This window comes from Lepidochelys kempii, chromosome 7 (assembly GCF_965140265.1).
Source record: "Lepidochelys kempii isolate rLepKem1 chromosome 7, rLepKem1.hap2, whole genome shotgun sequence".
NCBI classification, from domain to species: Eukaryota; Metazoa; Chordata; order Testudines; family Cheloniidae; genus Lepidochelys; species Lepidochelys kempii.
In genome coordinates, this window is record NC_133262.1 from 122,664,896 (window position 1) to 122,692,401 (window position 27,506).

A 27,506-nucleotide genomic window follows, 5' to 3' on the forward strand; every position below is an offset into this window, starting at 1 on the left:
CCCAGGCAGCTGGGTAATTTAGAAGTGGGGCATGTAGGAGGAATCCAACTCCGGAGAAGGTAACAGCCTGGTGGAACAGTTCACAGCAGGCTACTCCACATGTAAGAATAGGCTGAAAGGACGGGGGCAGACTCCGGTCAGAGCCAACAAATGGGTCTGCAGTTGGAAATTTAAGACTTCGTTTCACAGCATGATAGTTAGCAAGGATTATCGAACAACCTAAGGGAGCCCTGCTGAAAGGAAAGATGTGAGCTATGGTTTGAAAGTAATAAAGGTGAAGTCCCAGTAATCACAGCTAGAAGCCAGGCCAGACCAAGTACAAGACAGTGTTTTTACAAGGGACCTATAAACTGGACTTAGTTTCCACCTGGCGCCTGCTCCTATTCTGTGGAGCAGAAGACTGCTGAAGACGAGCCCCCAGGAGGCTGAAGGCCAATGGTTCTAGAACAGAACACACAGGAGCCAGACCAGAAATTACTTCAGAGGATCCCAGCACAGCTTCCCCAGCCCTTGCTTTGCATTTTCATTTCCTGTTTTGTCTGAAGCATCAATGGTGAGGTAGTAGCAGGTGGAGAATGCACTGAAAGTGCCAGCCCTGAACTGTATTTAATTCAATCAGCTTCCTGCCTTGGAGCTGCATGTGAATCATGATCCTGGGCTGCTCCTCAGTCACCTGTGGCTAGTTTTATCTCCGCTTACTCATGCACTGATTTAATTAGAAATGGTCACTGCTCAGCTACAGCTGTTCCATAGGGGGCTGGCCCCCTTCCTACCCTGTCACAGGGTGGCTTTGAGAGGAAGGGAAAGCACTTCCCTTCTGTGTAGAGCATGGAGACAGCAGGGTGCCAAATAGAGGAAAGCTATAGCCAAGGGAGATTAGCCAGATGAGGGTACAACAGCTGGGCTTAGGGGTTATCCTTTGCCACAGGGGGCCCACTGGTGTTCACACCAGTTTTGCTCGAATAATTCAGCCGGTGCTACCCTGAAGGCACTTGTATCCCAAGCTTTAAGATGGTGTCCGGGTCCCACAGCTTTCCCAGAGAACAGACCGCTGCAGGAATGGAGTTGAAGGTGGCTGTGACTCGTTTGGTGCCAGCTGAAGACCAATGTCTGAGCTTTTCTTTGGGAGAATAGACCACTGAGGCGGCAAGGGAGGAAAGCCCAGGAGGAAGGGGAAGTGGTAAAATATCTGAGTACGTCCTAGTCCTTACACACACCCCCCTCTCTCGCTCACAGTGACAGTACTGCGCTCCCTCTCAGTGGGCAGAAGTACACCTGCTCAATGGATTCAGCTACTTTCCTCCCAGAGAAGAGAACTGGCCCAGGGGAGTGGCTGCTCCCTCCTTCCAGGTGTACAGCAGAGCAGAAACGTGACCAGGAGAGCTGACTGGGAGCAGAGCCACACCGGAAGGGGGAGCACTGGCTCCGGCCACTAAGTGTTTATTTGCTAGGAAGGGGAATCCGAGCAGATGGAAAAGCTGTATTAACACTGATGGGGAAGGAGCAGGTAAAGCTTCTGTCAGCAGAACCTTACCTCAAAATGTATGTGCAGGAAGGAGGATTGTGCACCGCTGGGGCTGCGAGTTCACTTGCACTCAGAGCCAACGGCCCAATGTAAAATGAGGGGAGCCAGACACCAGATTTGACACCGTTGAATTCCCTCCTTTCCCCCATGGCCCTCCCCCCACATAAAATTGATAGCCACTGCAAAGAACGGAAGAACCACCAGAGGGATGCAAAGCTGATATTAGGGAAAGGGGAGTGTGAACCTCAAACAGACACACACCAAGGCAAACGTTTTCTGTGCAGAGAGTGCACTATCAGTAACATTCACACACTCCGGTTTCTCTGGAGATGAATGCCAATAACAGAACCCTCCGGAGAGGGAAAGCCTAGGTTCCCCTATTCCAGCAACAGGTTTTTCAGGCCAGAGAACCAAGTGGGATTTGCCATACTGGGTTGAATTGAAGCAACAGTACTGTAGGCATTTGGAGCGGGGACCATATGGCTGCCTTGCATATGTCCAAGACTGAAAAGCATGCAGTCTACAGTTCAGAGCAGCACCTGTGGGGTGATGTTGCCCAAGGAAACGGGCTTGGAAAGAGACTGGTGCTCCAAGCCCGGCAGAACCTGGAACAGGTCAGATACCAAGGATACAAAAGCCCAGTCACAAGCAAAACCAAAATGGGCACCGTCTGCCCCAAGGGCTGCAGTTTGGATAGGGAGCACCTGCCCAGGCTGCAGTCAAAAGAACTTGGGAGGACACTGGTATTTGGTTTGTGTGCAACAGCTACTGGCGATGAAAGGCCAAAACCTCAGGAACTACAAATCCCACTTGGTTCATGCTGGGAGCTTGAGATCCAAGAGGAGCAATCTAGTCCAGAACTCTTCAGACCAAGCTTAGCAAGCTGAAAAGTGATTCTCCAGCATTAGCTGGTTTGTAAAGCACTCCAGAAACTGCCAATATTAACACACCCAGCCCACACTGAACCGCAGAACAGCAATACAGAAAAGGTAATTTTTAATCAGCTCATTAGGAAATGAAGAATCTGTCAACGTTTGTTAAAAATTACATAAATAAGTTAAAATTTAACCATCAAAAGATACAGACACCTCCAGGCAGTAACGATTACAGCTTCGTTACATCTTGGTCTGAGACCCGAGGTGGCTGTGTCCTGAGGTGAAATGGCAGTAGTTTGGCTGGCTCCACCCTTAACAGCAGAACAAGAGGGGGCACCTAGCTGGTGTCTAACTGAATACACAGCACATACATGATGGGGGAGTTTGGCCTTCACCTGCTCCCCATGCTTTCCTTGTTCTCCTACAGCTGAGAGAGTAGGCGGGTGCTTGTCCACCTCCAGTCAAAACTGAGACCAAATCCCAAAATGTTTTGCATGATGCATCTTGGTCATGATCCAGTTTTGCTGACTCAAGCAGAAATAGATTCAGCATAAACCATTCCGAGACAATTTCACAGATCAACGGCCCCTGCTTGCAACCCGGATCAGAACTGTGCTCGCTACAAATGTGTGCTTGTTCTGACCCCAGCGTGATCAAGGCCTTCTGTAGATTTCAACCCCTCTTGCTATCTCGCTCCAGAACTTCTGTTTGGCTGCTGAGCTAGTCAGTCAACCACTAGGACGTGGTTTAAAATAAGACAAGACAAAAAAGTCTAAGCAATTTATCATCAGAGCTGCCATTCTCACTGGTTTAGATACTGCTCTAAATTTTCTCAGCACGTATACTCTCAGATGACATAAAACAAATGTCTATTTACACAGATGGGGTGAAATCCTGCCCCCACTGCAGTCAGTGGGAGTTTTACCATCAACTTCAATGGGCCTGAATTTCACTAATGATAGAAGAGAAGAACTAGGAGTACAAGAAGGGTTGAGCTTCCCCTCCCCAGCAGTGGAGAGGCTCAGTCTTAGGCTCATAATAAGGTTTGTCAGGATGATTTAAAATAGAGTCTCCACTGCCCCCAGACTGGGGCAGACACAGAACTATTCCCCTTACCAGGTACAGTTTGGTTCCATGGAGCTCAATCCTACAGCTCTGGGATGAGGCAGTTCTGTTGATTTCAGGGGGATTACTTGTACTGCAGGGATGAATGCTTTTGTGAACACAGGGCTTGTGTGGTAAGGGCCTGTGCCATCTTACTTACAGGCTGCAAAGAGGAGGGGTTACAGTGCTCAGCACTCTCACTGGGTATGGGTCTTGCTGGTGTACAGGTCCACAACAAAGCTGGTGTTGCTGTATCAATTCCCTTTGGCTCTAGAGCAACCCCTCCCCACATCAGGAGGTCCTACACTGTGTTTAAAAATGGGCTTCAAGAACCATGAGCCATTTAGCAGAGAAAGAAGCAGATAAGCAACCCCCGATGAAAGGCAGTAACACGGGGAAGGTGCCCGTTCACTGCAGGGAGTCTGGCATCACGTTCACACAAGCCTCTGCAGGTTGCGTGAAAGCGATTAACACTGGGACTCTGAGCAAAGAGTTCCCCTCATTTGGGCTCCCAGCTCAATGGGCAAGTCCCCCCAGCTTCTTCTGGGCTGTTGAATGACTTCAAGAAGTGCCACATTTAGTAACATCCCAGGAGAGACTTCTGCAGCTGCAATACAAGTGTTGATCTTGCTAAAGGAATTCTGCTTCACATTAAATGATTCCGGGGAACAGGCTTGTCCTGAACCCGACAGAATGGGCTTGATCTAAGAACTGTCACTTCTCTGCAGTGAATTAGGTGCAAGACATTACGTCAGCAGGGAGTAGCTACACTGAAGAGTCTCAAATCCCAATTCCCAAAAGATTCCCCCATCCCAATTTTTCATGCAGTAAACCCCTTTCTAACTCCAGGGCCCTGCCTCAGAGTCACCACTTCTTCCAGCCCTCCCCTGCCAGAGAATGTCATGCCTGCCCCCTAACTGGCTGCAGGGCCTGGTGAGGAACAGCATCCATGCCCCGAAGGAGATGACCACAATGCCTCTGCAACCCTGCCTGCTCCTGGTGAGCTAGGGAGTGAGAGCAGGGCAGGAGACAGAGGCCTAGTCCACACTAGAAAGGATTGCAGGTAGGGCTACGTGGAGATGCAGCTTGTAGCAACACAAGAATGCTTTTGCCTGTGTGCCTGATACCAGTTCCCTGAACCAAATAAGCTTTATCCACAAAAGCTTTATTTTGCCTGTATAACTGCGTCTACACTGGGACTTTTGCCAGTAAAACATAAAATCAAGTCACTCCCTTAACTAGCACACTGGTAACATTTCTAATGCAGAGCTGCCCTGAGCCCAGGTTTCCGGGATGGAACTGCACAAAACCACCATTGGGCTGGCCCAACAGCATCTGCTTTCCCACCGATGCCCCCTGGGGTGAGATACTGCACTAGAGACTGTGTTAGAATGTCTGTCTCCTTTACTCTATGCCACTGTCACCCACCCTCCCTTGAGATCAGCAGCACCTCAGTGAGCCCTGGGTGCAGAAAGTGCAAGACCTAAGACTCCATCTGATAGCCTGAGCAAACACCCCCAATCTGAGCACGCACCAGTCACCCCTGTCTCTGGAGTACCTGCCTGCCAAACCGACTGTCCCCTGGAGCGAGGAAACATCTGCATTGTGAGTATTTCACAGTTGAATTGTAAACGCTTTCAGTTCTTAACCAGCAAGCCCCTTTGTCTCAGTCTGCATCTCCTGGACTGTAGAGAGGCGTAACCACACCCACAGCACAGAGCCAGTGAGAGCTGAAGGGCTCAGGCACATCTAGATCATTTTGATCTCTTGTGATCGACTCTGAGTCAGGCTCTGGCGCTGGGACTTGACCGTCTGGAGACGCCTTCCATGCAGGCTGAACTGCGACCAGCTGAGGAGCTGCAGTAATGCACATGTGATGGGGATGAAGACGAGGAGGTAAAAGCAGCCTTGGCGCAGAGTTGGTTCCCAGGCTGCATTGGATGCCAACTTTGGTTGGGCGCTCACCACGTTGCTCAGAGGGGCCCGCTGGAAAATGTCATAACCTGAGGCCAAAACAGTTTGTAAGACTCAGCTAGAAACTGTAAAAATGCCACACACCTTCAGACCACCATGGAGCTCACCACACCTCCCTCAGGGGTCTGGGCTTCACAGCCACCGAACACAAGGTCCCATAGCCCAAGCAACTCTCAGTGCAATTCAGATACAGTGTCCCTGGGATAACAATGCACAGGCGGAGGGGTGCAGATCTTGCTAGGGAGGAGTTCAGCACAGGTGTGGGGAGATGGATTAGTATCAGATCTCTATCTCACAGGCCTGGGTTCAAATCTGATGTCTCTCAACATGAGAGGTAGGTGGTGGTGTCAAGCTAATCCTTCACTGAAATGCAGCACATGGATCCTCACTGGGCCATGGGTCCAGTACGAACGCTCACAGTGAGTCACTTCAACCACTTCCCACCCAGCTGGTCTCCCATACAAATACTGCCCAGGCCTTCCCCTGGTCAGGTTATTAGCTCTGACAGTACCGCCACAGGTGGCATGGGTGCAAAGGTACATGGAGTGTTAACTTAGACAACCTGTTAAGTAATAAAACATCCTGTAGACTATGTTGCCAGTGGACCTTGTCCAAGTATTTCACATCACAAAAGCCAGCAGAGGCACTCATCTCAGCCCCACCCTACTGCTGTCCCCAGACAACACTTCCTACGTCACTTACCAGTATAAGTACAGAGCAACCAGGTGCCAATCAGGGGGGCAAAGGTCTGGCCTGGCTTGGTTACCAAGGCAACCATCCCAAACAACAGCGCTGAGGCAGCCTGCTTCCTGCGGTTCAAGACAAAATCCTCATCCACCAGGTCAGTGACAACCAGGTTCAGCAGCTTGCACGTTCCTTCTGTGAACACCCGGTTACTGCGGAGCACAGCAGAAAGGGCATTACACAGCCGAATGTGGAAACAGGGAGCACTTAAATACAGAGAGGGCTGTCACAGAACCATGCTGCTTTGCCTCTCCCTAGCACCTGCCAGCCACTTTACATGAAGTTTAACATCAAACACCCCTCTGAGGCGGGTACTAGCCCCATTCTACAGCTGGGGAAACAGGCACACAGAAAGGACTTGCCTAAGATCACATCATCACAGAGCTGGGAACTGAAACCAGTGCTCCCAAGTATCAGACTAGCGCCCTAGCCACAAGCCCAGCCTTCCTCCCACCAACCCGGAACTACAAAGATGCAGTTGATCCAGAGAACAACCATCTGCCTCGTCTTGAGCACTTGAGTCCATTGTACAGCCTGCTGACCTGTGGTGGTTCACCTGGTCCAGGGACAGTCCTGCCAGGAACAGGTCACATGGCAATGCCCACAAATTGAGTTCACACACCAGATGACAGTATGTTTGAAAGCAGCTGCCCTTAGTCATCCCTGCTTATGTGAGGACAGTCCCACACACCAGAGCCAAGCCAGCATTTGCAGACACAGCCCGATTTTTGAGAAGAGCATGTTATTTCCTCATTTGTTCTTAAACAAGGTTTTTATGAAGTGTGGTGTAATCACGGATTGTTCAGTTCATCTTGCTCAGTCCATCGGAGGTGAGGGAGTTCTGAAGGGACAACACGATCTAGTGGTTGGACCACTTGGTTAAGACTCAGGACTCCTGGGTTCTACTCTCAGTTCTGACAGTGACTTGCTGCATGACCATGCCTCACCTGTACACCTGAGATTCACCAGCTGTAAAATGGAGATGCCTCATAGCCTCCCTGGGGTGGCTAACCACCTGGACAGCTTCCACCAGCTCACCTATAGGCACAGAGGTCAATGAAACCCTAGATAAGCAACTTACCTGGCTATGAAGATGCAGAGCAGATACACCTGGTCAGGTCCAGCTAGAAGCATGATGATGCTGAGAGCCAGTTTCAGGAAGAAGAGCCCTCGCACCACTGCGTAAACCCCACATCTTTGACAGAGAGACAGAAAATAGAGGTTGTTGAGATGAGGGGCGATGTAGGAAATACCTGCGGAGAGAGGCAAACAGTTCAAGGGAGTTTCAGCATCTGGCAGTGCCTTGAGACCGAGCAGAGACAAGACAAGGCACAGTTCATCCAGCAGGGCATTAGAAGGAAAACCATAGAACAGCTAGACTTTTAAACTGAGTGAGTTTGGGGATAACGGAAGTACTCAGCCCTTACATGGTACTTTCTACGTCCCAAGCACTGCACAAAGATCTTCACCACCCTCCCATGAAGGAGGCAAGTGTTATCCCCATTTCACAGATGGGAGCATTGCGAGGTAAGTCAGACGACATGGCAGTGCCAAAGCATCTCAGCCCTGACCCAGAGACAACCCTAGTATTCCAGAGCTGAACCGCCATTGAACCTTGCAGTGCCAATCAGGCAGATCTGGGTGGCAGCTTGGGTACGTTCCAACAGCAACTAAGAGAAAGTGACTGAGCTCATGGTCTTGTCCCCTGGGTTCAACTCCAGACCTGGGTTTGCAGAGCTGACCAGATCTAGGTCTCTCTCTCACACATGCACCTGTACATCTGTGAAACCCAGGTCAGAGATCCAATGCCTGCCTCTCCCCATCCTGCCCCTGAAAAGTGTTAGAGATTATTTCTTGTGTGTCTGTGAAGGGAGGGGAAAGTCTAAGATCCAAGATGGTTGCAGCAATGGCTCCATCTGGGGATAGGTAGGCCAAGTGTCACTCCTGGAGCCCTGAGAAAAGAGTGCACCTTTCTCCCGAGTCTCAGTGCTTTCGAAGAAAGAACCCAGGGCTGAGCCAAGTACCAACCCATCAGCTCTAGGGTGCTGCTTACTCCAGTTCCCCTCGCAAGCTCACCTAGTAGGAAGGATCCTGTAGAGAGAGAGATCCGATCTGACAGCAAGTGTTCCAAGAAGAGAGGGAAGAAGTTGCTGTTAAAGTGGCAGTGAAAAACCTGTGACAAAACAGCACAAAGATTAACTGACCAGCAATACTCAGAGCAAGAAGAGGAAGCCTAAGCCAATAGTGTGCTAGGCTCCACTCCACTAGGAGTCTAGTGCCAGGGTAACATGCAATTCTTACAGGTAGGATCTGTCAAGCAGAGAAGTTGGCATCAGAGCATTTGTATAAATAAAGCACGCTGTCTGCAGAGCCATCTGCACCCGCCTCTGAGAGCCATCAGTTACACCCTTGTACCCCATGAGACAGATGGCCACCATGAATGGCCCAAAGCCAGGCCAGGCCAGCTCAGCAGCTACACTGTGCATTACTGTGTGGGAAAACCAAACCCTCAGAGACAACTGAGGCTGCAAGTGCTGCAACGATGCTGTGGAGAGCGTTCTGTTGTTTGGCAGTCATCTCTGTGGGCACCTAGCTGAGGACTAGCTCTGAGTAGAGCCCAGTGGCTGTGACATGAACCTCAGGAATGTGGGGGAGGGGGGAGAAGGGGAGGTTCAGTGCTCTCACAGGAAGGCTGGGAAAAAAAACGTGTTTCCAAGCTGTTCTCAAAGGCATTCGATGATAGGAACTAGGATTTCTCTGGCCATTGCTTTTGCACTAGTAATTCTCCCCAACAGCCATGATAAGGCATTAAAATGCAGCATCCTTGTTAAACTGCACGTGATGGTCTCTGAAGGGCTGAGAGTTTCCACTCTTTAGTGAAGCAGGAGCTCAGCCTACACTTAATCACCCCTCTTGGCTGTAGATGGAAGAGTAAGACCCTCAGACTCCACAGGGAATCCCCCCGTAACAGAACAGCTGGCTGATGCGAAGCCACACAAGCATGTGCAGAAAGCACCAAGAGGAGTTATGGCATTATTCAGACACCACTACTTTCCTCATAAGGAACCAATATCCTTTTGAATCAATTTCAGACTGGCTTGGCTAACAGCTCTCATCCGAATCACTAGGTTAGAGCGTCCGTGCTACACCTACCTGTACTAGGTTCATACAGACGAACCAGAGGAAGTTGTGGTGCCGGGACAGCTGTTTGAGATACTCTCCCAGCGTAATCCTCTTCTCCAGCGGGGCAGATGGTTGCTCAATGTACAATCTACAGGGACAATGAAACCACTCTCATTGTTTCTGCACATGTGAGAATGTCTGTTATCCCCCTTCCTCTGCACTCCCAAGGGGCTTGTAAACTCAGTGCTCCCTGCTTTGCTCAGAAGTGTATGCACTGATGCAATGCTGGCTACTTTCCTCATCCTACCATTCATCTTCTCTGTTCACGGAGCAAGTCAGAAGCTGGCAGGATATTTGCTCCTTGATGGAAGCCACAACCAGAACCAGGGTCATCAAAAACTTGGAATATTTGCCTAGTGAGTCAGCAACTCAAATCTGCACCAGTAAGAGCATCCCTCCCCCGGGCAGCTATTACAGTCCAATACAGATTCTTACTACTCTAGTCCCAATCTTTATTGTTCGTTTTATTGTGGAACCACCTACAGGATGTGAGGCACTGCACAAACAAAGACAGTCCCTGCCCTAAAGTGCACTTATAATCTAAGTTTACGAGATGAGACAAGTGGATACAACAGAGGGGGCAGCGCGAGGGCACAGTGAGTTATGAACACTGGAATGAGCAGTATGCAGACGCCAGCTGCTTAGCGAGTGTCAGGCAGTAAGACAGACAAGAAAGATATATTTACTTTTTCCATCCTCATGATAAAGGGAGAGCAAGTACATTTCTATGACAATGCTGTGTGGACATTTTAACAGGCACAGACCTTTTACTATAAGTGTATACTCTAGAAATTAAGGGATGGACAAAAAGTTACCTGTAGCTTCCATCTGCCACCAAGAACAGGACTACTGTCAGCAATGCATTCACTAGTGCTATGCCCCAGCCTAGTTTCAGATGTCCCATGAGATGGGGATTGCACAACCCTTCCCTTGGAAGCCTATTCACAGCCCAGGAGATCTCAGCATTAGGATACCTTTCTTGGTCATCAGCCTAAATCTTCCTTCTCTTAAATTCATCCCATAATTCCCCAATTATACACAATTCGAGTAATTCCCCTTTTCCTCACTGGTATTTTCACTTACATACTTGTAGGGAGACATGAAAACCGCCTACCAGTCGTCAGCTAGCCAAGCTAGACATAAAGAGCCCATTTTTTAGTCAGCCAGTCACATAACTGTGTGCAGAACTACATATGCAACTACTGAAGTGCAATGCAGATGGGCTCTTAGGCATCTGTAAGCAGGATACTCCCAACACCACACCTACTCAGGATAGCTGCACTCAGCTTAAATATGCTTTCTGGCATGTGCAATGGCACATCTGACTTTAAGAGACTAGTTAGCGTGGGCCAGTTTTCTAAGTCTTTCCTCAGGACTCTGTCCCTCTATCGCCTTAGGTTTTCTGGGTTTTTGTTGTTTGTTTTTGGCTACTCTGAATTTTGAAGGGACGAAGCTACAGCTGTCGGGTAAAATTTTCAAAAATGCCTAAACGACTTGGGCTTCTTAGGTTCCCATTTTGAAAAGTGATCTACACTTGGAGCTGCGGGTACAAGTCCCAGCAAATTGAGCTAGCACGCTAAAAAGAGTGTAGTCACAGCAGCAACAGGGACTAGCTACCCCAAGTATGAACCCATCCGAGACTCAGACCCACAACATCAGATGGGCATTTATCTGATGCTATGTAGTTTGGTGCCACTTACTCTTTTAAAGTTGACTCTTGGTCCCATTTCACTTCAGTCTCAAATCGTTGTCTTAGCAGCCACGTTGCCAGAGTAAATCCAGCAACAGAGCAGAGAGCCAGCACCACACAAAATATCCGGAAAGAAAAGAAGTCTTCTTTGTTCCACACTGCATAGGACATGAAGACAGAGAAGGAACCGATGGCACTAAAAAGCGAGCAGTAGAAATTTAGGCTAGTCCTGTCCTTTGCAGAAACAGCCAGGTCTGCGAGCAAGGCATTGTGGTTGAGATCCACCATGGTAAGAAAGCTGTCATAGAGGCAGAGGCAGAGGAGGAACTGCAGACCTGGATGGGCCCACGAAACCCAGAAAGCCAGGAAAGAGATGGCAAAAAGGGGCCCATTGCGGCTCAGTGCCTGAAGTCTCTTAAGAATGACTTCTGGTGAGGAGATCTCCACCCCTGACCTGCAAGAGAAGAGAAAAACTTTGGTCACAATTCCTGGGAAGTGTCCCTGCCACACCCTCTATTCCCTTATAGGAAAGGCTCAGAGGGCAGTAGAAGCGATCTCAACACTGCATTTGTCAGGGCAGTAAGTGTCTTTGTTCAGCTCCCATCTGGCTCTGTTAATGTGAGGAGATAACAGGCCCCAACACCAGGAACATAAGCAAACACACAGGAGTGAACAGAGCCCTTCTTGGCAGGCCAGCACTGTCTGCTTCACAACAATGCAGATTGTTCAACGGGTTACAACAGTGTAGCTCTGTCTCACTCTAGGGGACGGACCATGCCTCGGGGTTTGTACGTCAGCTATTGACTCCAAGTTTAATGGGACTTAACTCAAGCAGCAGAGGCTCGTGCTTTTAGATCCAGAGTTCCAGACTCAGTCCCGCAAGGTGACTTGACTGGGGGCATTAGGATAACTATGCTTGTGGATGACCACCTCCTCCTCCACACACTGAAGTGATGGACAAGCAGCACCCAACCCTGAAGCCACAATGGCAACATCCAACTTTTCAGGATACCATGAGCAGAGGAGTTTAAGATTTTCATACCTAGGTAATATTCCTCTTTGAACAATCAGTCTTTTTAAGGTGACATTTTCACATGATCTTTTCCAGCCTACTCTGAAGATATTAACTTTCCAGCATTTAACGGAGGATATGAATGGCAAAAACTTACTGATGTGTGCTAAGAAATACCCGGTCACTCAACCAGCCAAACAGAGGGTCATTGAGGCTGTTCCAAATGAGAAACACTGTCTAGAAAAGAGAGATACAATAGTGAGACAAGCCACAATGAATCACTTTAGCAGTCAAGTCTTGTTATTGAGGTAACCAGCATCCAGATGGGGACCCATTACAGTTCTTTGGGATAACAACCAATTGGTACTGGATAGTGATAATGTACCACCCAACATATGCCTTGTCACTATACTGCAAACCCCCTTTCTGTGCCCATACTTTACCTTTTCAGGCTGAGAGTCATACTCTTTAATGGCTTTATGTTGTATAAAAAAAAAAAATCTACTGGCAAATAGGGTTACACCACCCATTTTCATACATGACTCAAAGTCACGTTTGAACTCATGCTTTGGGAGGTGATGGAATAATGCACAGAGGCCAACATTTTCAAACCTGGGTGCCTAATGTCAGGTACCTAAATCTAGACACAGGCACTCAAGAAGTCTCATTCAGACTCATTCAGTGCTGTGTTTCATCGCCGCTGCGTGTAGTCTGAAATTTGCTGGGATTCTCCAAGAGGAAAGGCACTCTTTAAAATGCAAGTTGCTGGTGTTTATACCCCAGCTGACTATCTTTGTAGATTTGTATGAGTGAGAAGTGCTAGGTCACCCAATCTAGCCCTAATACCACTAGCTCCTTTATCACTTCCTGCCAAAAAAGAAATTAAGCTACCAAAATGTTCTCCCATATTCTAACCTGATGCTTTGGTTTCAGATCATACTGAATATCCTGAGAACAGTAGGAAAACATATGTCTCAGAAACTTACCTCCCCAATCCAAAAGGACAGTTTATCGATCTTGTAAACGGAAACAAAGGTATCCACGTAATATAGGAGGAATACATTGTGCAAAATGGAAACAAAGAGGGACAGGGACCCATATATCACAGCAGTGGGTAAATTAAAGAGACAACCCAACAGTCGCAAACCCATGTTGGTTCATTCAGAGTACTTCAGCCTTCCAGATCATCTCCATTTCAGGTGGGACACCTTCCCCCAGCATCTGTTGACTTTTGTTGGGGGCCAGTCCATTGTTCCTCCTGTTGAAAAAAAAAATATAGAATTAAGTCAATCCATTTATTTAAAAAAAAAACAACCAACCCACAAAATCCACCCACCCACCCAAATGTAAGCTTTACCAGCCAATACAAATCAAGTCAGAATTAGATTGCTTTGCTCAGTTGTTCAAAGTGGATTTAAATGGGATTTAAAAGGCTAAAGGCCATCTGCTGTGGTAACGCCATTCCCTTAAGCTGAGTTATCATTTGGACCAAACTATCGGACTAGATCAAGGGCTCTCCTTGGTTCAGCTGTTTACTAGTAGGAATACTGACAGTTTTTATATACTGTACTTTAATGTTCTTTGTTGTCTGGCATAGAGTAGATTAGCTATTTCAATACTTTAAGGCAAGAACACAAGCGGAAATAGGATTTATGGTTGCATACAGAAACAGTCTTCAGAAGACCGAACTAATCGCACATATTTTTAGATAGTCAAATTGAAGGAGAAGAGAGTTACCAGGGTGAATTTTAGACTCAAAAACAAATGCCAGGAAACCAGCAGGAATAAGCCCTAGTTCAAGCAGGTGTGATACAGTCAGACACATGCACACTTCTTTCACAAAGCACCTCAATCATAACTTGCTACAGCTAGTCTCGCTCAGACAGAAGTTACTTAATTTTGAATTATATTGTAGTTTTGTGATGTGGAAAGTCAATACCAGACCGTTGTAATACCTAGTTGACACCACCATGTTACAGGACATAAACCACTTCGGAATCCAGGTCCCCAGAAGGAGGAAACAGAGGTTTCTGTTTCTCACACAATGGGGCCTTGAATCTTGATTAGGGCCTCTAGTCACTACTGCAATACAACTAAACCCACTGGCATGTCCTCATTCCCTTACAGAAGGAAGTTAAATATATTGACAGTTAAGAGAACTGCATCTTCAGCACAAAAAGTTGAGTCCCAAGGATTGCCTGATGGCACTTATGGAAAGAACTCACATTTTATTAAGCTAACTTGCAGATGAACATAAGCACTGTCATTTCTGTAGTATTAGCAGTGTAAGAAGTCCCTTAACAGTGAAAGTAACTCATTTAAAGGCCAGGCCAGCTCCCACTGGAGTCTGGTATCTTCCTGTTGACTTCACTAGGAGTTGCATCAAGCCTAGATCAAGGGAGGAAGGAAAAAAAAAGTCAAGGGCTGGGATGAAACTTGAGGGCAAAATTCCAGACCCATTCAACATTTACCAGAAGTCAGGAGCGTAAGCACTTTATGGCAAACGTAAGAATGGCTATCTGCCCAGCCCAAGGAATGCTCAATCACTTCCTTCTAACTCATTCATCGTACGCAGCATTTATTCCAGTTACATTGTTACACAGAGGTTTAATATCCCACTTGGAGTCAAATACTCAGTTTTGCAATTAGATCTAACTTCAACATAGTCCATATCAGGTGTTAGGAGTTAAAGCTGTAATTCTGTATTGATACCATATTAAAAAACAACAACACCACCACCACCACCTCCAGAGTGGAAAACAGATCTTGGAAGGGAATTCTACTAGATAATAAGCATTTATTTATAGACAGACATGCTGACAAGCCTCAAGTGGGGATGTTTTTTTAATTTGGGGGGGATTAACAAGGGATCAAAGATTGTATGACATCTCAAATTATATCCAGATAAAACACACATTGCCTCATTTAATCTAGCACTGTTTTTCCCAAAAACGTAATCTGAAAGAAGAGGATACGTTGATATCCTAAAAGGAGGTTTTCAATAGCACAAAGGTGCTTTACCCGTGTAATCAAGGAAGTGGTTTTTAAATAACAGGGTTAAAAGCCATAATTTAGCTGTCCTTTGATTGGCATACCTTTACTTTAGGATGCTTATGGAATGACATAGAAAACACTGAATATGTATAATGCCAAAGTCAAAGTCACTTCTGGTCACCCTATGTGAATATAGATTAGCAGAAACAGAAGGGGTCCAGCGAATGGTGACAAAAGCGACTGAAGATCTGGAGTGACTTCTGAGGATGGACTAGAGATCAGGACTGTTTAGTCTAGAGGAAAGATGATTAATAGGGACGTGGTTAACGTATATAAAATAAGGAACGGAACAGAGAAGGTAAAATTGGAGGTTTCATTTTATCCTCAACACAAAAACATGCAAGGAGATTGAAAAAACAAGAACATTCAAACTAAGCAAAAAACTCTCTCTTCCCTCCCCAAGCTACACACATGGAACCTATTAACCAGAGGAACTCAAGAAAGTAGAGGCCACAAGCACAGTAGGATTTCACCTTTATACATAGAGGGAGAACTTCTGCAGTTACATTAGATGAACTAAAGCGGGACATCTTTTTATCCCATCAGTCCCTCTTTCTAACGGAGGTTTGGAAGACACACTCTCCGTGGATGGGTTATTCCATTATTCCCCCTACTGCAGGGGTTTCTTTTGCACCTTCTGCTTAGACATTTAGAGTGAAATGCTGGCCCATGAGAGTCAATGGGGCCACAATTTCACCCCTGGCATTGGGAACTGGATTTACGGGACCATTAGTCTGGTAATTCCTATGTCCTTCACTGAGAGCATCCTGAATATTCTTGATTACATTTAATCAAGTTACTGCACTTTTGCTAAGAAATCAAAGAGGAAGTCATTCAGGGTCCGTGTTGGCTCTGCACAGTTAAAGATCACACAGTACTCCCCCATCTGTAATATCAACCTGTCTGCTGCTGCACAACAGAAGTAAGCAGAAGACAGCCATGTAAGTTACAACTCTCTCATGAAAGTACTTCTGGGGGAATTCTGTGCCACTGCATGTGTGCAGAATTCACATCCCCTGCAGATTTCTTTGCTTCCCCACAGAAAAATGACCCTCTGACGGGGAAACAAAGGGAAGCCACGAAAGCGGTCATGTGCCACTCCCCAACAGCGTGGGTGCATCCGGTGCAGCAAGCAAAGATGTAAATCACTGGGGGGGACATGCCCCAGCCAGTGGTTCCTACCCTGTGCCAGGCTCAGCTGCTAGTCCCAGCAGGGCTGGGAAAGATGGGACTTCCTCTTCCCCTGCAAGGAGCGACCAGGGTCAGACCACCCGCTGAAACCTTTTCAGCTGCAGGAAGCTTCACACCCACCTCCTTCCTGCCCCCATTGCTCCTCAGCCATCAGGGGGAGGGGTCACTGTATGGGGAGCTGCTCTCCTGTCCACCCAACCCCTGTGCATCCGGACCCACTTCATACCCAGATTGCCCCGCCAAGCCTCACTCCCTGCACCCAGAACCCTCCCACTGAGCCCCTGACACCAAAGCCACACCCCAACAAGCCTCATCCTCTGCATCTGGAGCCCCCCTGCACCCACACCCCCCTGCCAAGTCCCATCTCCCTGCATCTGGACCCCACCCCTGCATCCAGACTGCCCCACAACACTTGAACTCCCACTCCTATCCCATCTGCACCTGGACCACCCTGACTAGCCCTCCGCACCCAGACCCCCCCGCCCCACTGAGCCCCATCAAGTCAGCACCTGGACCTGTACCCCATCTAGCCAGCACCCAGACTCCTCACTGCTGAGCCCCAACCACCTTCACCTGGACCCCCCCGCAGAGTCCCATTGCCTCTGAATCCAGAACCCCCCCACCAGTGAGCCCTTGTTCATCCAGATCCCCCTCCATACCCAGACACTCCCCTCCCCCAAGCTGCCCACAACCAGATTTCCCCACACAACCCCTATCACCCCATACCAAGCCCCTCCACACTTGGATCCTGCTGGGCTGAGCCTGCCTGTCTACATCTAGTGTGCATAGCATGGACGGGCAGGCCTGGCCATATTCTATGATTCTATATTCTATGATTCTATGGCCCTTGCAGTGTGTGCAGCTTCACTGCTGAGTCTATGTCACAGGGTGGGGACTGCAGGGTGATCTCCCACCTCTGTGCAGTCAGTGGCCTGTGTGCCCCGCTGCCATGCTGGAGCCTCCAAATTTTGTCAATAAATGTGCAGAATTCTTAAACTTTTGGCACAGAATTCCCTCGGGGTAATGAAAGGGAAATGGTTTATCAAATGGAAGAGGAGAGAATCTGGAGGAGAAACCATGTGCTGCTACAGTGTGCAGAGAAAAACCAAAACCATCCCCCACTGTGCTTGATTCTGATCTCATGCACACCAGTTTCATACTGGGGTAATGCCACTGAAGTCACCCAAGTTATTCCTGATTTACCAGTGCAAGCATAGCATCAGAGCTATTTTATCTGGCCATACAGGATATCCCCATTGAGCCCAAAATGATGCTGTCCACCGTACTAAGTTTTATTCCCATGTATTCTCAGACTAGAAGAATCTCCCTACTACTTTGACTCAATGTGAGGCTGTACTAAATCACAAACATTTAGTGAGAAAACAGAGGGCTTAAAGTCTCCAATGCTGTCAGCATCTGTCACAAGCACGAACAGAATTCCCTGTCTTGCGAAGTGGAGCCCTGTATCAGAGCAAAGAGTCACTCCAACACTGTACATCACCCTGAATTTGTAAAGGCAACAGAGCTACTGGAGCTTCCACAGACGTTCCCTTTTGCCATTTACACATCATACTGCTGATTTAAGTAAGCAAAGCTTTTTACTCTTCTTCTCTGAGACGCCATCACAGATGTATAATCTCTCACAGACGGTTAAAGCATTGACATCTGTAAGCAATTAAAGTTTGTTTGGGTAGTCGGGAGGTCATTCATTTTTTCCATTTGTAAATGTGTGGATGAAAGGAATAAAATGATAAAGAACTTGCGTGTAAAGAACTTAACTGTGTTCCGAGAGCCGTAAAAGCACTACGTTTAAATTTGCCACGCTGCTATTTTTATAGCCTTTTCCCTTGAGTAAAGTTACTTGTGACATTTTTCAATATTCAGCATCAAGAAATAAGGGCCAGAAGAGTTTCAAGAGAGGCAGATCTGTCAGTTATTCTGAATCTCATAAGCACAACTACCAAGCTGGAATTTTAAGTTAAAAAACAATATACACATCAGTTTCAGTTTCAGAAACTTTAGCTTTTGCAAAGTTTGCATTTAGTACATATGCTTCACTCCTGCCAGTTACAGTCTATTCTCTAAGAAGGCAATGTTCATACATAAAACACCTGGAAGGCACTGCCTTTCTTACAAAGGATGTTAGCAGATTGTAGCTGGCATTGCATTTTAGGATTCTTGCAACATATGGCCTAGTTTTCTAGCCAGTCACAGAGAGAGCGCAAACAGGTAACAAGAAAAGGAGTACTTGTGGCACCTTAGAGACTAACACATTTATTTGAGCATAAGCTTTCGTGAGCTACAGCTCACTTCATCGGATGTGTAGCTCACGAAAGCTCATGCTCAAATAAATGTGTTAGTCTCTAAGGTGCCACAAGTACTCCTTTTCTTTTTGTGAATACAGACTAACATGGCTGCTACTCTGAAACAGGTAACCACCATTCCATACACCCCCTTCCTACTCCACACATTGTTACCTTGGGACTCTCCAGAGCACGGAAGGCCTCATACAAGCTCTCCATAAAGGGCAATTTTCACCTTTTACAATAAATTTACCTTTATTGTATTAAATGACTTGTTCATCACTGAGCAGCAGTTTATACTTTTTATCTAAAATCTATGGAGATTTCTAGGCAAAAAAGAAAAAAACTTTAAACTCTGATGTGATTGATTCTTTCAATCTTAATGCAGTCAAAAAAGCCTTGAATTTGTTCTCCCTTCTTGTGAGAAAGATACAAGGTTAAAATCCCCTGAGAAGTCCACCGCAAAGTTCCTCCTTTACAAAAAATCCACATTTAATAGTTAAGTTCACCCAAACAACCTTAGCTCTTTCCCTCAAGCACCACCCCCAGAGCAAAACGAAACTCTAAGACAGTCTGGTCCATCTTCCATAAAACCATTAATACGTTCTTTATTCTTAACTTCATGAGCCTGTGGGATGGATGGATAAAGCTGTTGCAGAGTTTCTAACTGTTCTCAAGGGGGCACTGGGGTCAAGTGCTACAGCTGTGGATTCAATTGCAAGTCACCTGTGAAATCTTAACTCCTCTATGTTTCTTCAAGAGTCCATTGGGCAGTCATTGCTAACGCAGGTAGATTTTACAGAAAAGCACTGATGGGATACCAACTGACAATACTAACAAACTCTCAGAAAATAGGTTCCTTCTGTAACTGGGTTTTTATAAAGCAATGGAATGTGTGTGCGGTAATGTGATACCAACTGGCTCAGACAAGGAAGAACACAAATAAGGAAACATATCACATGCACTTTAATTGCTAAGCACAACAGTGAGGCACCCAGCTGGTTTACTTAGCCAGCCATATGACATCCCCGTATTGGAGGAAATTGAACATCTCCTTTCTTTTATAACTATGCAATCATGCTTCTGTCAAACTAGTTCACACCCTTAATGATGTTCACTGGTGCATTCATAACTTTGTGCTACACAGATTATATAATTCACACGATTTGTATTAGTTGATGTTCTGCATTAACATGGTTTTATGGACAACCGGTCTTGTCAAACAAACCCATGTCATTATTTGGGAAGATCACAAGTTTGGTTGATAAAGGTAACTGCATAGATGCAAAATACTTAGATTTTTATAAGGCACTTGACTTCACACCACATGACAGCTTGATTAAAATTAGTATTACATAACAAAAAGCACATGTTAAATGGATTAAGAACTGGCTGACAGATCTCAAAAAGTAGTTGTCAATATAGAATCACCACTGAACGGGAGGGTTTCTAGTGATGTTCCACAAGAATCAGTACTTGGCTCAATGCTATTCAACATTTTCATCAATGATCTGAAAGTATACAGAAAATCACAGCTGATATCATTTGTGAAGGACAGAGACAGGCAGAGTGGTAAATAACGAGGAGGAGAAGGCAGTCATACAGACCAATCTGGATTGCTTGATAAGCAGGGTTGATTCAAACAAAGTGTATTTTAATACAGCCAAATGCAAAGTTATACATCTAAGAATAAGGCATGCAGCCCATCCCTACAGAATGGAGGACTGTATCCTGGAAAGCAGAGATTCAAAAAAGGATTTGGGGGAGTACTGAACAGGAGTAGGAAGGCAATTTTACCTTTGTACAGCATTGTGGTGAGACAAATACTGGAATACTGCATATAGTGCGTGTGTCCACGTTTTAAAAAGGAAGTTGAAAAACTGGACAGGATGCAGAAGAGTCAAAAATGATTCAAGGGCTGGAGAAAATGTCTTGTCGTGAGCAATTTAAAGACCTTGAGCTGTTTAGGTTATCAAAAAGATTGAGCACTGCCTTGATTATAGTATATCGGTAGCTTCATGGGGAGGAAAAAAAACCAAACAAAAAAAACACCAGGTGCTGCTAATGCAGAGAAATCTTGCAGAGAAAGACATAACAAGAACAAGTGGCTGGAAGCTGGCACCAGAAATGTTCAAATTAGAAACAAGGCGCAAGTTTTTAAACAGTGAAAGCGATTAAGCTTTGGAACAAACTACCAAGGGAGGTGGTGAATTCTCAACTCTTGATGTCTTCATAGCAGGACAGAGTCTTTCTGGAAGATTCGCTTTAGTCAGACAGATTATTGAGCTCAATAAAGGATAACTGGGTGAAATGTAATGACCTGTGATATACAGGTCAGACTGGATAATCTAACAGTCCCTTCTGGCTCTAAGCTCTGTAAACGTAGGAATCTTCTATCAGAGACAGAGCAGGTGAGGTAATCTCTTTTACCGGACCAACTTCTGTGGTGAAAGGGACAAGATTTTGAGATCCCCAGAGCTCTTCTTTAGGCCTGAAGAAGCCGACAGACATTCAGGCCCTAAGAAGAGTTCTGTGGAGCTCAAAAGCTTATTCCTTTCACCAGCAGAAGTTGGTCCACTAAAAGATGTTCCCTCACCCACTTTGTCTCTCTTGTATCCCGGAAACAACATGGCTACAACACTGCAAACAATGAAGCTTATTTTGACAGCCACAGCCAAGGGTTTGAGAATGTCCAGGTGTGCCTATGTAATACAAAATTAACTCACTATTTGAGGAACACATGAGCTACTGTAATACTGGGAAGGTTAAAGGGACACAGTCATCTTGAAAGCCATTTCTGTTTGACTTTTGTACCTCCTGTTATTACAACAACTAGACTTTCTAAAATAAAGCAACAAGAGCCTCCCCAATCCAGTTTGTTTACTTTGTGCATTTGACATCAGCTGGTGCACAGTGTGACAAAATTCCTGCTCTACCTTGGTGGGTCTTGCGCTTATTGGCGGATTTACTCGCCTTAGAGGTTCACAGCAGCCCTCAGCTTGGCCGTTTTTCTGAACCCACAGTCCAGGTCAACTCCTCCTGTGTCTGACCAGGAGTTGGGAGGATTTGGGGGGAACCCAGGCCCCTCTACTCTGGGTTCCAGCCCAGGGCCCTGTGGAATGCAGCTGTCTAGAGTGCCTCCTGGAACAGCTGTGCGACAGCTACAACTCCCAGGTTACTTCCCCATGGCCTCCTCCCAACACCTTCTTTATCCTCACCATAGGACCTTCCTCCTGGTGTCTGATAACGCTTGTACACCTCACTCCTCCAACAGTCCGCATTCTCACTCTCAGCTTCTAGCGCCTCTTGCTCCCAGCTCCTCACACGCACACCACAAACTGAAGTGTTTCTAGCAGCTTCCTGATTGGCTGCAGGTGTTCTAATCAGCCTGTCTTAATTGTCTCTAGAAGGTTCTTGATTGTTCTGGAACCTTCCCTGTTACCTTACCCAGGGGAAAGGGACCTACTTAGCCTGGGGCTAATATATCTGCCTTCTATTTCTCTCCTGTAGCCATCTGGCCCCACCCTGTCACAATAGTCAGTTTCACTGTTTCCCTGTGTAGTCAATTAGCAAAGGAGAAACTGACTGCAACTTGTCAGTGAGAGAACAGAGAAAAAAAACATTTTAAAAGAGTAATTGGTATCAAAAGATTGACAATGACAGCGTGCCTTTAAAGATGAGTTTATGGCATAGCGTCACATATCTCCATTTATCTTCAAGTCACTCAGTAGCCTGGGCCCAGCATACCTAAAAGACAGCCTCATGCTCCGGGATGAAGATCCTTCTAGACAGCTTCGCTCCTCAGGCAGAATGGAACTTTTTACCAAAAGGGTAAAGCTCATCTGTGCAAAAGTCTGAGATTTCTTGGGGGCCTGTCCCAGACAGCAGGACAAACCCCGCAGGAACTAATGACCATCACAAGCACCACCTTCTGCTCCAAATGCAAGGTTCTTGTCTTCCAACCGCCTTCTCTAGCAAACACACAGCAACGTGTACATGTTAAAAATATATTAAAACAATCCCCTACTGAGACATAACTGCACACAAAATTCTTCCTTACAGACAGGATGAGAAAGAGAATGAACCACACCTCACAGATGTTAGTCTCCTGGCTTAGTGAACTGCTGGAAGGTGCTCAGATACAAGTAATAAGGGTGGTATAAGAATCTGAATAAAACATCAAGTTGACAGGTTCACTCACAAGCCAGATATTTAACCTTACTTTAATTTTGTTTTTTGCGTTCAAGTTTAAAAAAAAAACAACAACACACCAACTACTCCACTGCATGCATCTGACAAAGTGAACTGTAGCTCACGAAAGCTTATACTCAAATAAATTTGTTAGTCTCTAAGGTGCCACAAGTACTCCTTTTCTTACTCCTGTGCTGAAACCCTGGAGGTACAGCACTTCAGTACCTGCCCATTATTCTCATTAGCATTAGTAGGAAGCGTACGACAAGCTGAGAAGCATTGGTGCCACTTTTCATGCTGTTAAAGAGAACATCTCTGTCTAGGTATTTCTTCTCCACCCATCACCATGGTATCTGAGCAGGATTTCTCCACAGAACTCATTTCAGTATGGACTGGTCAGTGAGGGGTTTTTTGTTTTTGCTTACAATCTTTTGAAAACTGCAGTCATTCCCTCTCTCCCAGCCTGGTGTTTCAATCACCAGATCATAAGGTGTTTCCTGAAAGTCTTACTGAAGCCTGTCACAGGACCCAAAATTGAGGCAGTCAGGAACCTTTGTAATGTTTCAGTCCTGAAAGATGTCACTGGACCAGTTTAAGCAGATTTACCTATACTGTTATGAGCATTTCCCCATGCAAGTTCTCCTTTACCCACTCTCACTATTTGTGCAGTGTCTGGATACAGGAATTGTTTGCTTTGTCACAAAGGGGGATGGTTCAAGAAGTGGTGACAACATCATCTCCACTTGAAGTCCAAGTTTAGATCAAGTTTTCACCTGGTTATTCAGACACCCTTGAAACTGAATTTTGAGAAGAGATTAGTGACTAGAGTAGGGGATGGAGAAGCAGGACTCCTGGGTTGTAGTCGCAAGCTCCACCACTGACTTCTTGTGTGATCTTTGTCAAGTCACTTCCCTACTCCATGCCTCCATTTCCTGAACTGTGAAATGAGGGTAACACACACCTACAGCCAGTGATGAGCTGCCAGAAGCTGAAGAACCGGTTCCTTCGGTCACTCCGGGTCTTTGGCGGCATGTCCTTCAGTCGCTCCGGGTCTTCGGCAGCACTGAAGGACCTGGCGCCGAAGCTTCCGAGTGCCGCTGGGTGAAAATTCACAGGGGAGCCTCCCCATCTGAGAGCTCAGGCAGGATGGACAGGATGGTCCCACGGGCCACATGTGGCCTGCGAGCCGGAGTTTGCCCACCCCTTTAACAACCAGTTCTAAACCGGCTTCAAAATTTAACAACTGGTTCGCGTGAACCGGCTCCAGCTCACCACTGCCTAAAGCTCCCAAGGGGTAGGAGATGTAGTTTTTGTCTGTGAAATGCTTTGAGGTGTTCAGATAAAAGTCATGAATGAAGTGCAAATTACAACTGAAACCGCTACCGGACTGTAGCTTCCATGCAGGGGAGGGAGAGATGAATCCTTCACTAGTTGGCTAGATTTTTAAGATTTCCTGGATGGTCATGGAATAATAAATATATAATAAAACAAAAAAAAAAATAAAGCTGCCCACTTCATTTTAAGTGGTCTCCTACAACATGCATGAACCTCTTATGCTTAATAATCTGTCCTACCTTCTATTTAGCTTGACCACTTTGGTTTCCTTCTCCAGACGTGAAGCTCAAAAACTTGTCCCTTCCACCAACAGAAGTTGGTCCAATAACAGATATTACCTCCCCCGCCTCATCTCTCAGATAATAAAACAGATAGAAATACGAGGCATGGGGCACCACTACTCCCGGCTCATCTGTTTACGTAACATCCCAGCAAGGGATGGGGACTGAGACAAAGAACCAGCTGTGGAGATCCGGGAGCCCTGCTACAGGTACTCCCCATAGTGTACCCGTACTGCACGGCCCACCCTGCAGGCACCTGCCCTGAAAAGGGTGAGGGGAGACCTCCGACAGCACTCTACTTGGGATGGATGCTGATACAGGGGTAAGTGACAGCGCTCTGCCTGGGATAGACCCCTATAATGGGGGGGGACAGACCCCCCCCTCTACCCAGGTCAGACCCTATGGAGAGGAATGGAGACAGAACCCTTACCCCCCCCCACAGCACTTTACCTAGGGCAGGACCCCCCCCCCCCAGGACAGACCCCTATGTTAGGGGGAGGGGACAGAACCCCACCCTGACCGCGCTTTGCCCAGGACAGACCCCAATGGAGGGGGGAAGGGACAGAACCCCACATTGACCACGCTTTGCCCAGGACAGACCCCAATGGGGGAGGGGGGGAGGGGGGGAAGGGACAGAACCCCTCCCCCACCGTGCTTTGCCCAGGACAGACCCCAATGGGGGGGGAAGGGACAGAACCCCACATTGACCGTGCTTTGCCCAGGACAGACCCCAATGGGGGAGGGGGGGAGAAGGGACAGAACCCCACATTGACCGTGCTTTGCCCAGGACAGACCCCAATGGAGGGGGGAAGGGACAGAACCCCACATTGACCACGCTTTGCCCAGGACAGACCCCAATGGGGGAGGGGGGGGAGGGGGGGGAAGGGACAGAACCCCTCCCCCACCGCGCTTTGCGCGGGACAGACCCCAATGGAGGGGGGAAGGGACAGAACCCCTCCCCCACCGCGCTTTGCCCAGGACAGACCCCAATGGAAGGGGGAAGGGACAGAACCCCTCCCCCACCGCGCTTTGCCCAGGACAGACCCCAATGGAGGGGGGAAGGGACAGAACCCCTCCCCCACCGCGCTTTGCCCAGGACAGACCCCAATGGAAGGGGGAAGGGACAGAACCCCTCCCCCACCGCGCTTTGCCCAGGACAGACCCCAATGGAGGGGGGAAGGGACAGAACCCCTCCCCCACCGCGCTTTGCCCAGGACAGACCCAATGGGTGGGGGGGGAAAGGGACAGAACCCCACATTGACCGTGCTTTGCCCAGGACAGACCCCAATGGGGGAGGGGGGGAGAAGGGACAGAACCCCTCCCCCACCGCGCTTTGCCCAGGACAGACCCCAATGGGGGAGGGGGGGGAAGGGACAGAACCCCTCCCCCACCGCGCTTTGCCCAGGACAGACCCCAATGGGGGAGGGGGGGGAAGGGACAGAACCCCTCCCCCACCGCGCTTTGCCCAGGACAGACCCCAATGGGGGAGGGGGGGGAAGGGACAGAACCCCTCCCCCACCGCGCTTTGCCCAGGACAGACCCCAATGGGGGAGGGGGGGGAAGGGACAGAACCCCTCCCCCACCGCGCTTTGCCCAGGACAGACCCCAATGGGGGAGGGGGGGGAAGGGACAGAACCCCTCCCCCACCGCGCTTTGCCCAGGACAGACCCCAATGGGGGAGGGGGGGGAAGGGACAGAACCCCTCCCCCACCGCGCTTTGCCCAGGACAGACCCCAATGGGGGAGGGGGGGGAAGGGACAGAACCCCTCCCCCACCGCGCTTTGCCCAGGACAGACCCCAATGGGGGAGGGGGGGGAAGGGACAGAACCCCTCCCCCACCGCGCTTTGCCCAGGACAGACCCCAATAGGGGGGGGGGAGGGACAGAACCCCTCCCCCACCGCGCTTTGCCCAGGACAGACCCCAATAGGGGGGGGGAGGGACAGAACCCCTCCCCCACCGCGCTTTGCCCAGGACAGACCCCAATGGGGGAGGGGGGGAAGGGACAGAACCCCTCCCCCACCGCGCTTTGCCCAGGACAGACCCCAATGGGGGGGGGGACCAGTCCCCGGCCGCAGCACGGAGCCCCGGCGGAGGCACCCCCGGGCCGGGCACGGCAGAAAGGCAGCTCCCGCCGGGAGCGAGCGTTAGAGCCGGGCACCCATCCCCCGCACTTCCCCCGGGAAGGGGGGGAGGGAAGAGCGCGCGCAGGCCCCGCCCCCTCCGCGCCCCCCAAGGGCGCGCGGCGCCTCCTACCTGCCTCGACTCCCAGCCCCGGCTCTCCCCTGTCAGCACCAGGCGCGCGTGCGCACTCAGCTGCGGCCGCACCGGGCGTTCGGCCCCGCCCGCGCTGCCCGAAGAAGGCGAGGGAGGCCCCGCCCCCGACCGGAGGCGGGGCCCGCGAGGCCATCTTTACTCCGGGCAGGCGAAGCCAGCCAGCCCCACACTTCCGGCCGTCTTGGGCGAGCGCTGATTTTCAAAGTCGGGCAGGTGGGGGAGGTCTCTCAGCTGAGTGACATAGCGACGAGCCAGTCAGAAAGCAACAAATTTACATAATCACGCCCCTAAAGCCACAAACCGCGGAGATCCGCATTCGGAATGGGAGGGGACTCGACGGGGGCCCTTCTAACCGGGCCGCTCTCCCTCTCTATGGTCCGCGGGCCGGCCCTGGCCCTGCTGCCATTGGAGCCGCCCCACAGGCCACGGCCTCGACACTGGGAGGCCTGGCCGGCCCTGCCCCACAGGACATCTCCCCTCCCCCCCCCCCCATAGCCCTCAGCCTGTGAGGCCCGGCCCTCCCCACAGGACATCTCCCCTCCCCCTGCCCCCCCCCAATAGCCCTCAGCCTGTGAGGCCCGGCCCTCCCCCACAGGACATCTCCCCTCCCCCCCCCCATAGCCCTCAGCCTGTGAGGCCTGGCCCTGCCCCCACAGGACATCTCCCCTCCCCCTCCCCCCCGCCATAGCCCTCAGCCTGTGAGGCCCGGCCCTGCCCCCACAGGACATCTCCCCTCCCCCCCCCCATAGCCCTCAGCCTGTGAGGCCTG

The 27,506-nt window shown here is 48.7% G+C and overlaps 1 protein-coding gene across 8 annotated transcripts; it reads right to left on the minus strand.

Moving 5' to 3' along the window:
* Nucleotides 1-2,504: 2,504 nt before the first annotated feature.
* Nucleotides 2,505-26,826, minus strand: MFSD13A (major facilitator superfamily domain containing 13A). Of its 8 annotated transcripts, none has more exons than XM_073354511.1 (10): nt 26,717-26,826; nt 22,403-22,626; nt 13,094-13,365; nt 12,265-12,344; nt 11,106-11,549; nt 9,376-9,493; nt 8,299-8,395; nt 7,304-7,475; nt 6,181-6,374; nt 2,505-5,507 (listed from the first exon to the last, which is right to left on the minus strand). In XM_073354511.1, the coding sequence occupies exons 3-10, from the start codon at nt 13,256-13,258 to the stop codon at nt 5,254-5,256; spliced, it is 1,524 nt and encodes a 507-aa protein (XP_073210612.1). In that variant the 5' UTR covers nt 13,259-13,365; nt 22,403-22,626; nt 26,717-26,826; the 3' UTR covers nt 2,505-5,253. The 8 variants fall into 8 exon arrangements, with proteins under 8 accessions (XP_073210612.1, XP_073210613.1, XP_073210609.1 ...); XM_073354512.1 differs by lacking the exons at nt 22,403-22,626; nt 26,717-26,826 and adding exons at nt 14,333-14,495; nt 24,421-26,647; XM_073354508.1 differs by lacking the exon at nt 26,717-26,826 and adding an exon at nt 24,421-26,647.
* Between the last annotated feature and the right edge of the window lie 680 nt (nt 26,827-27,506).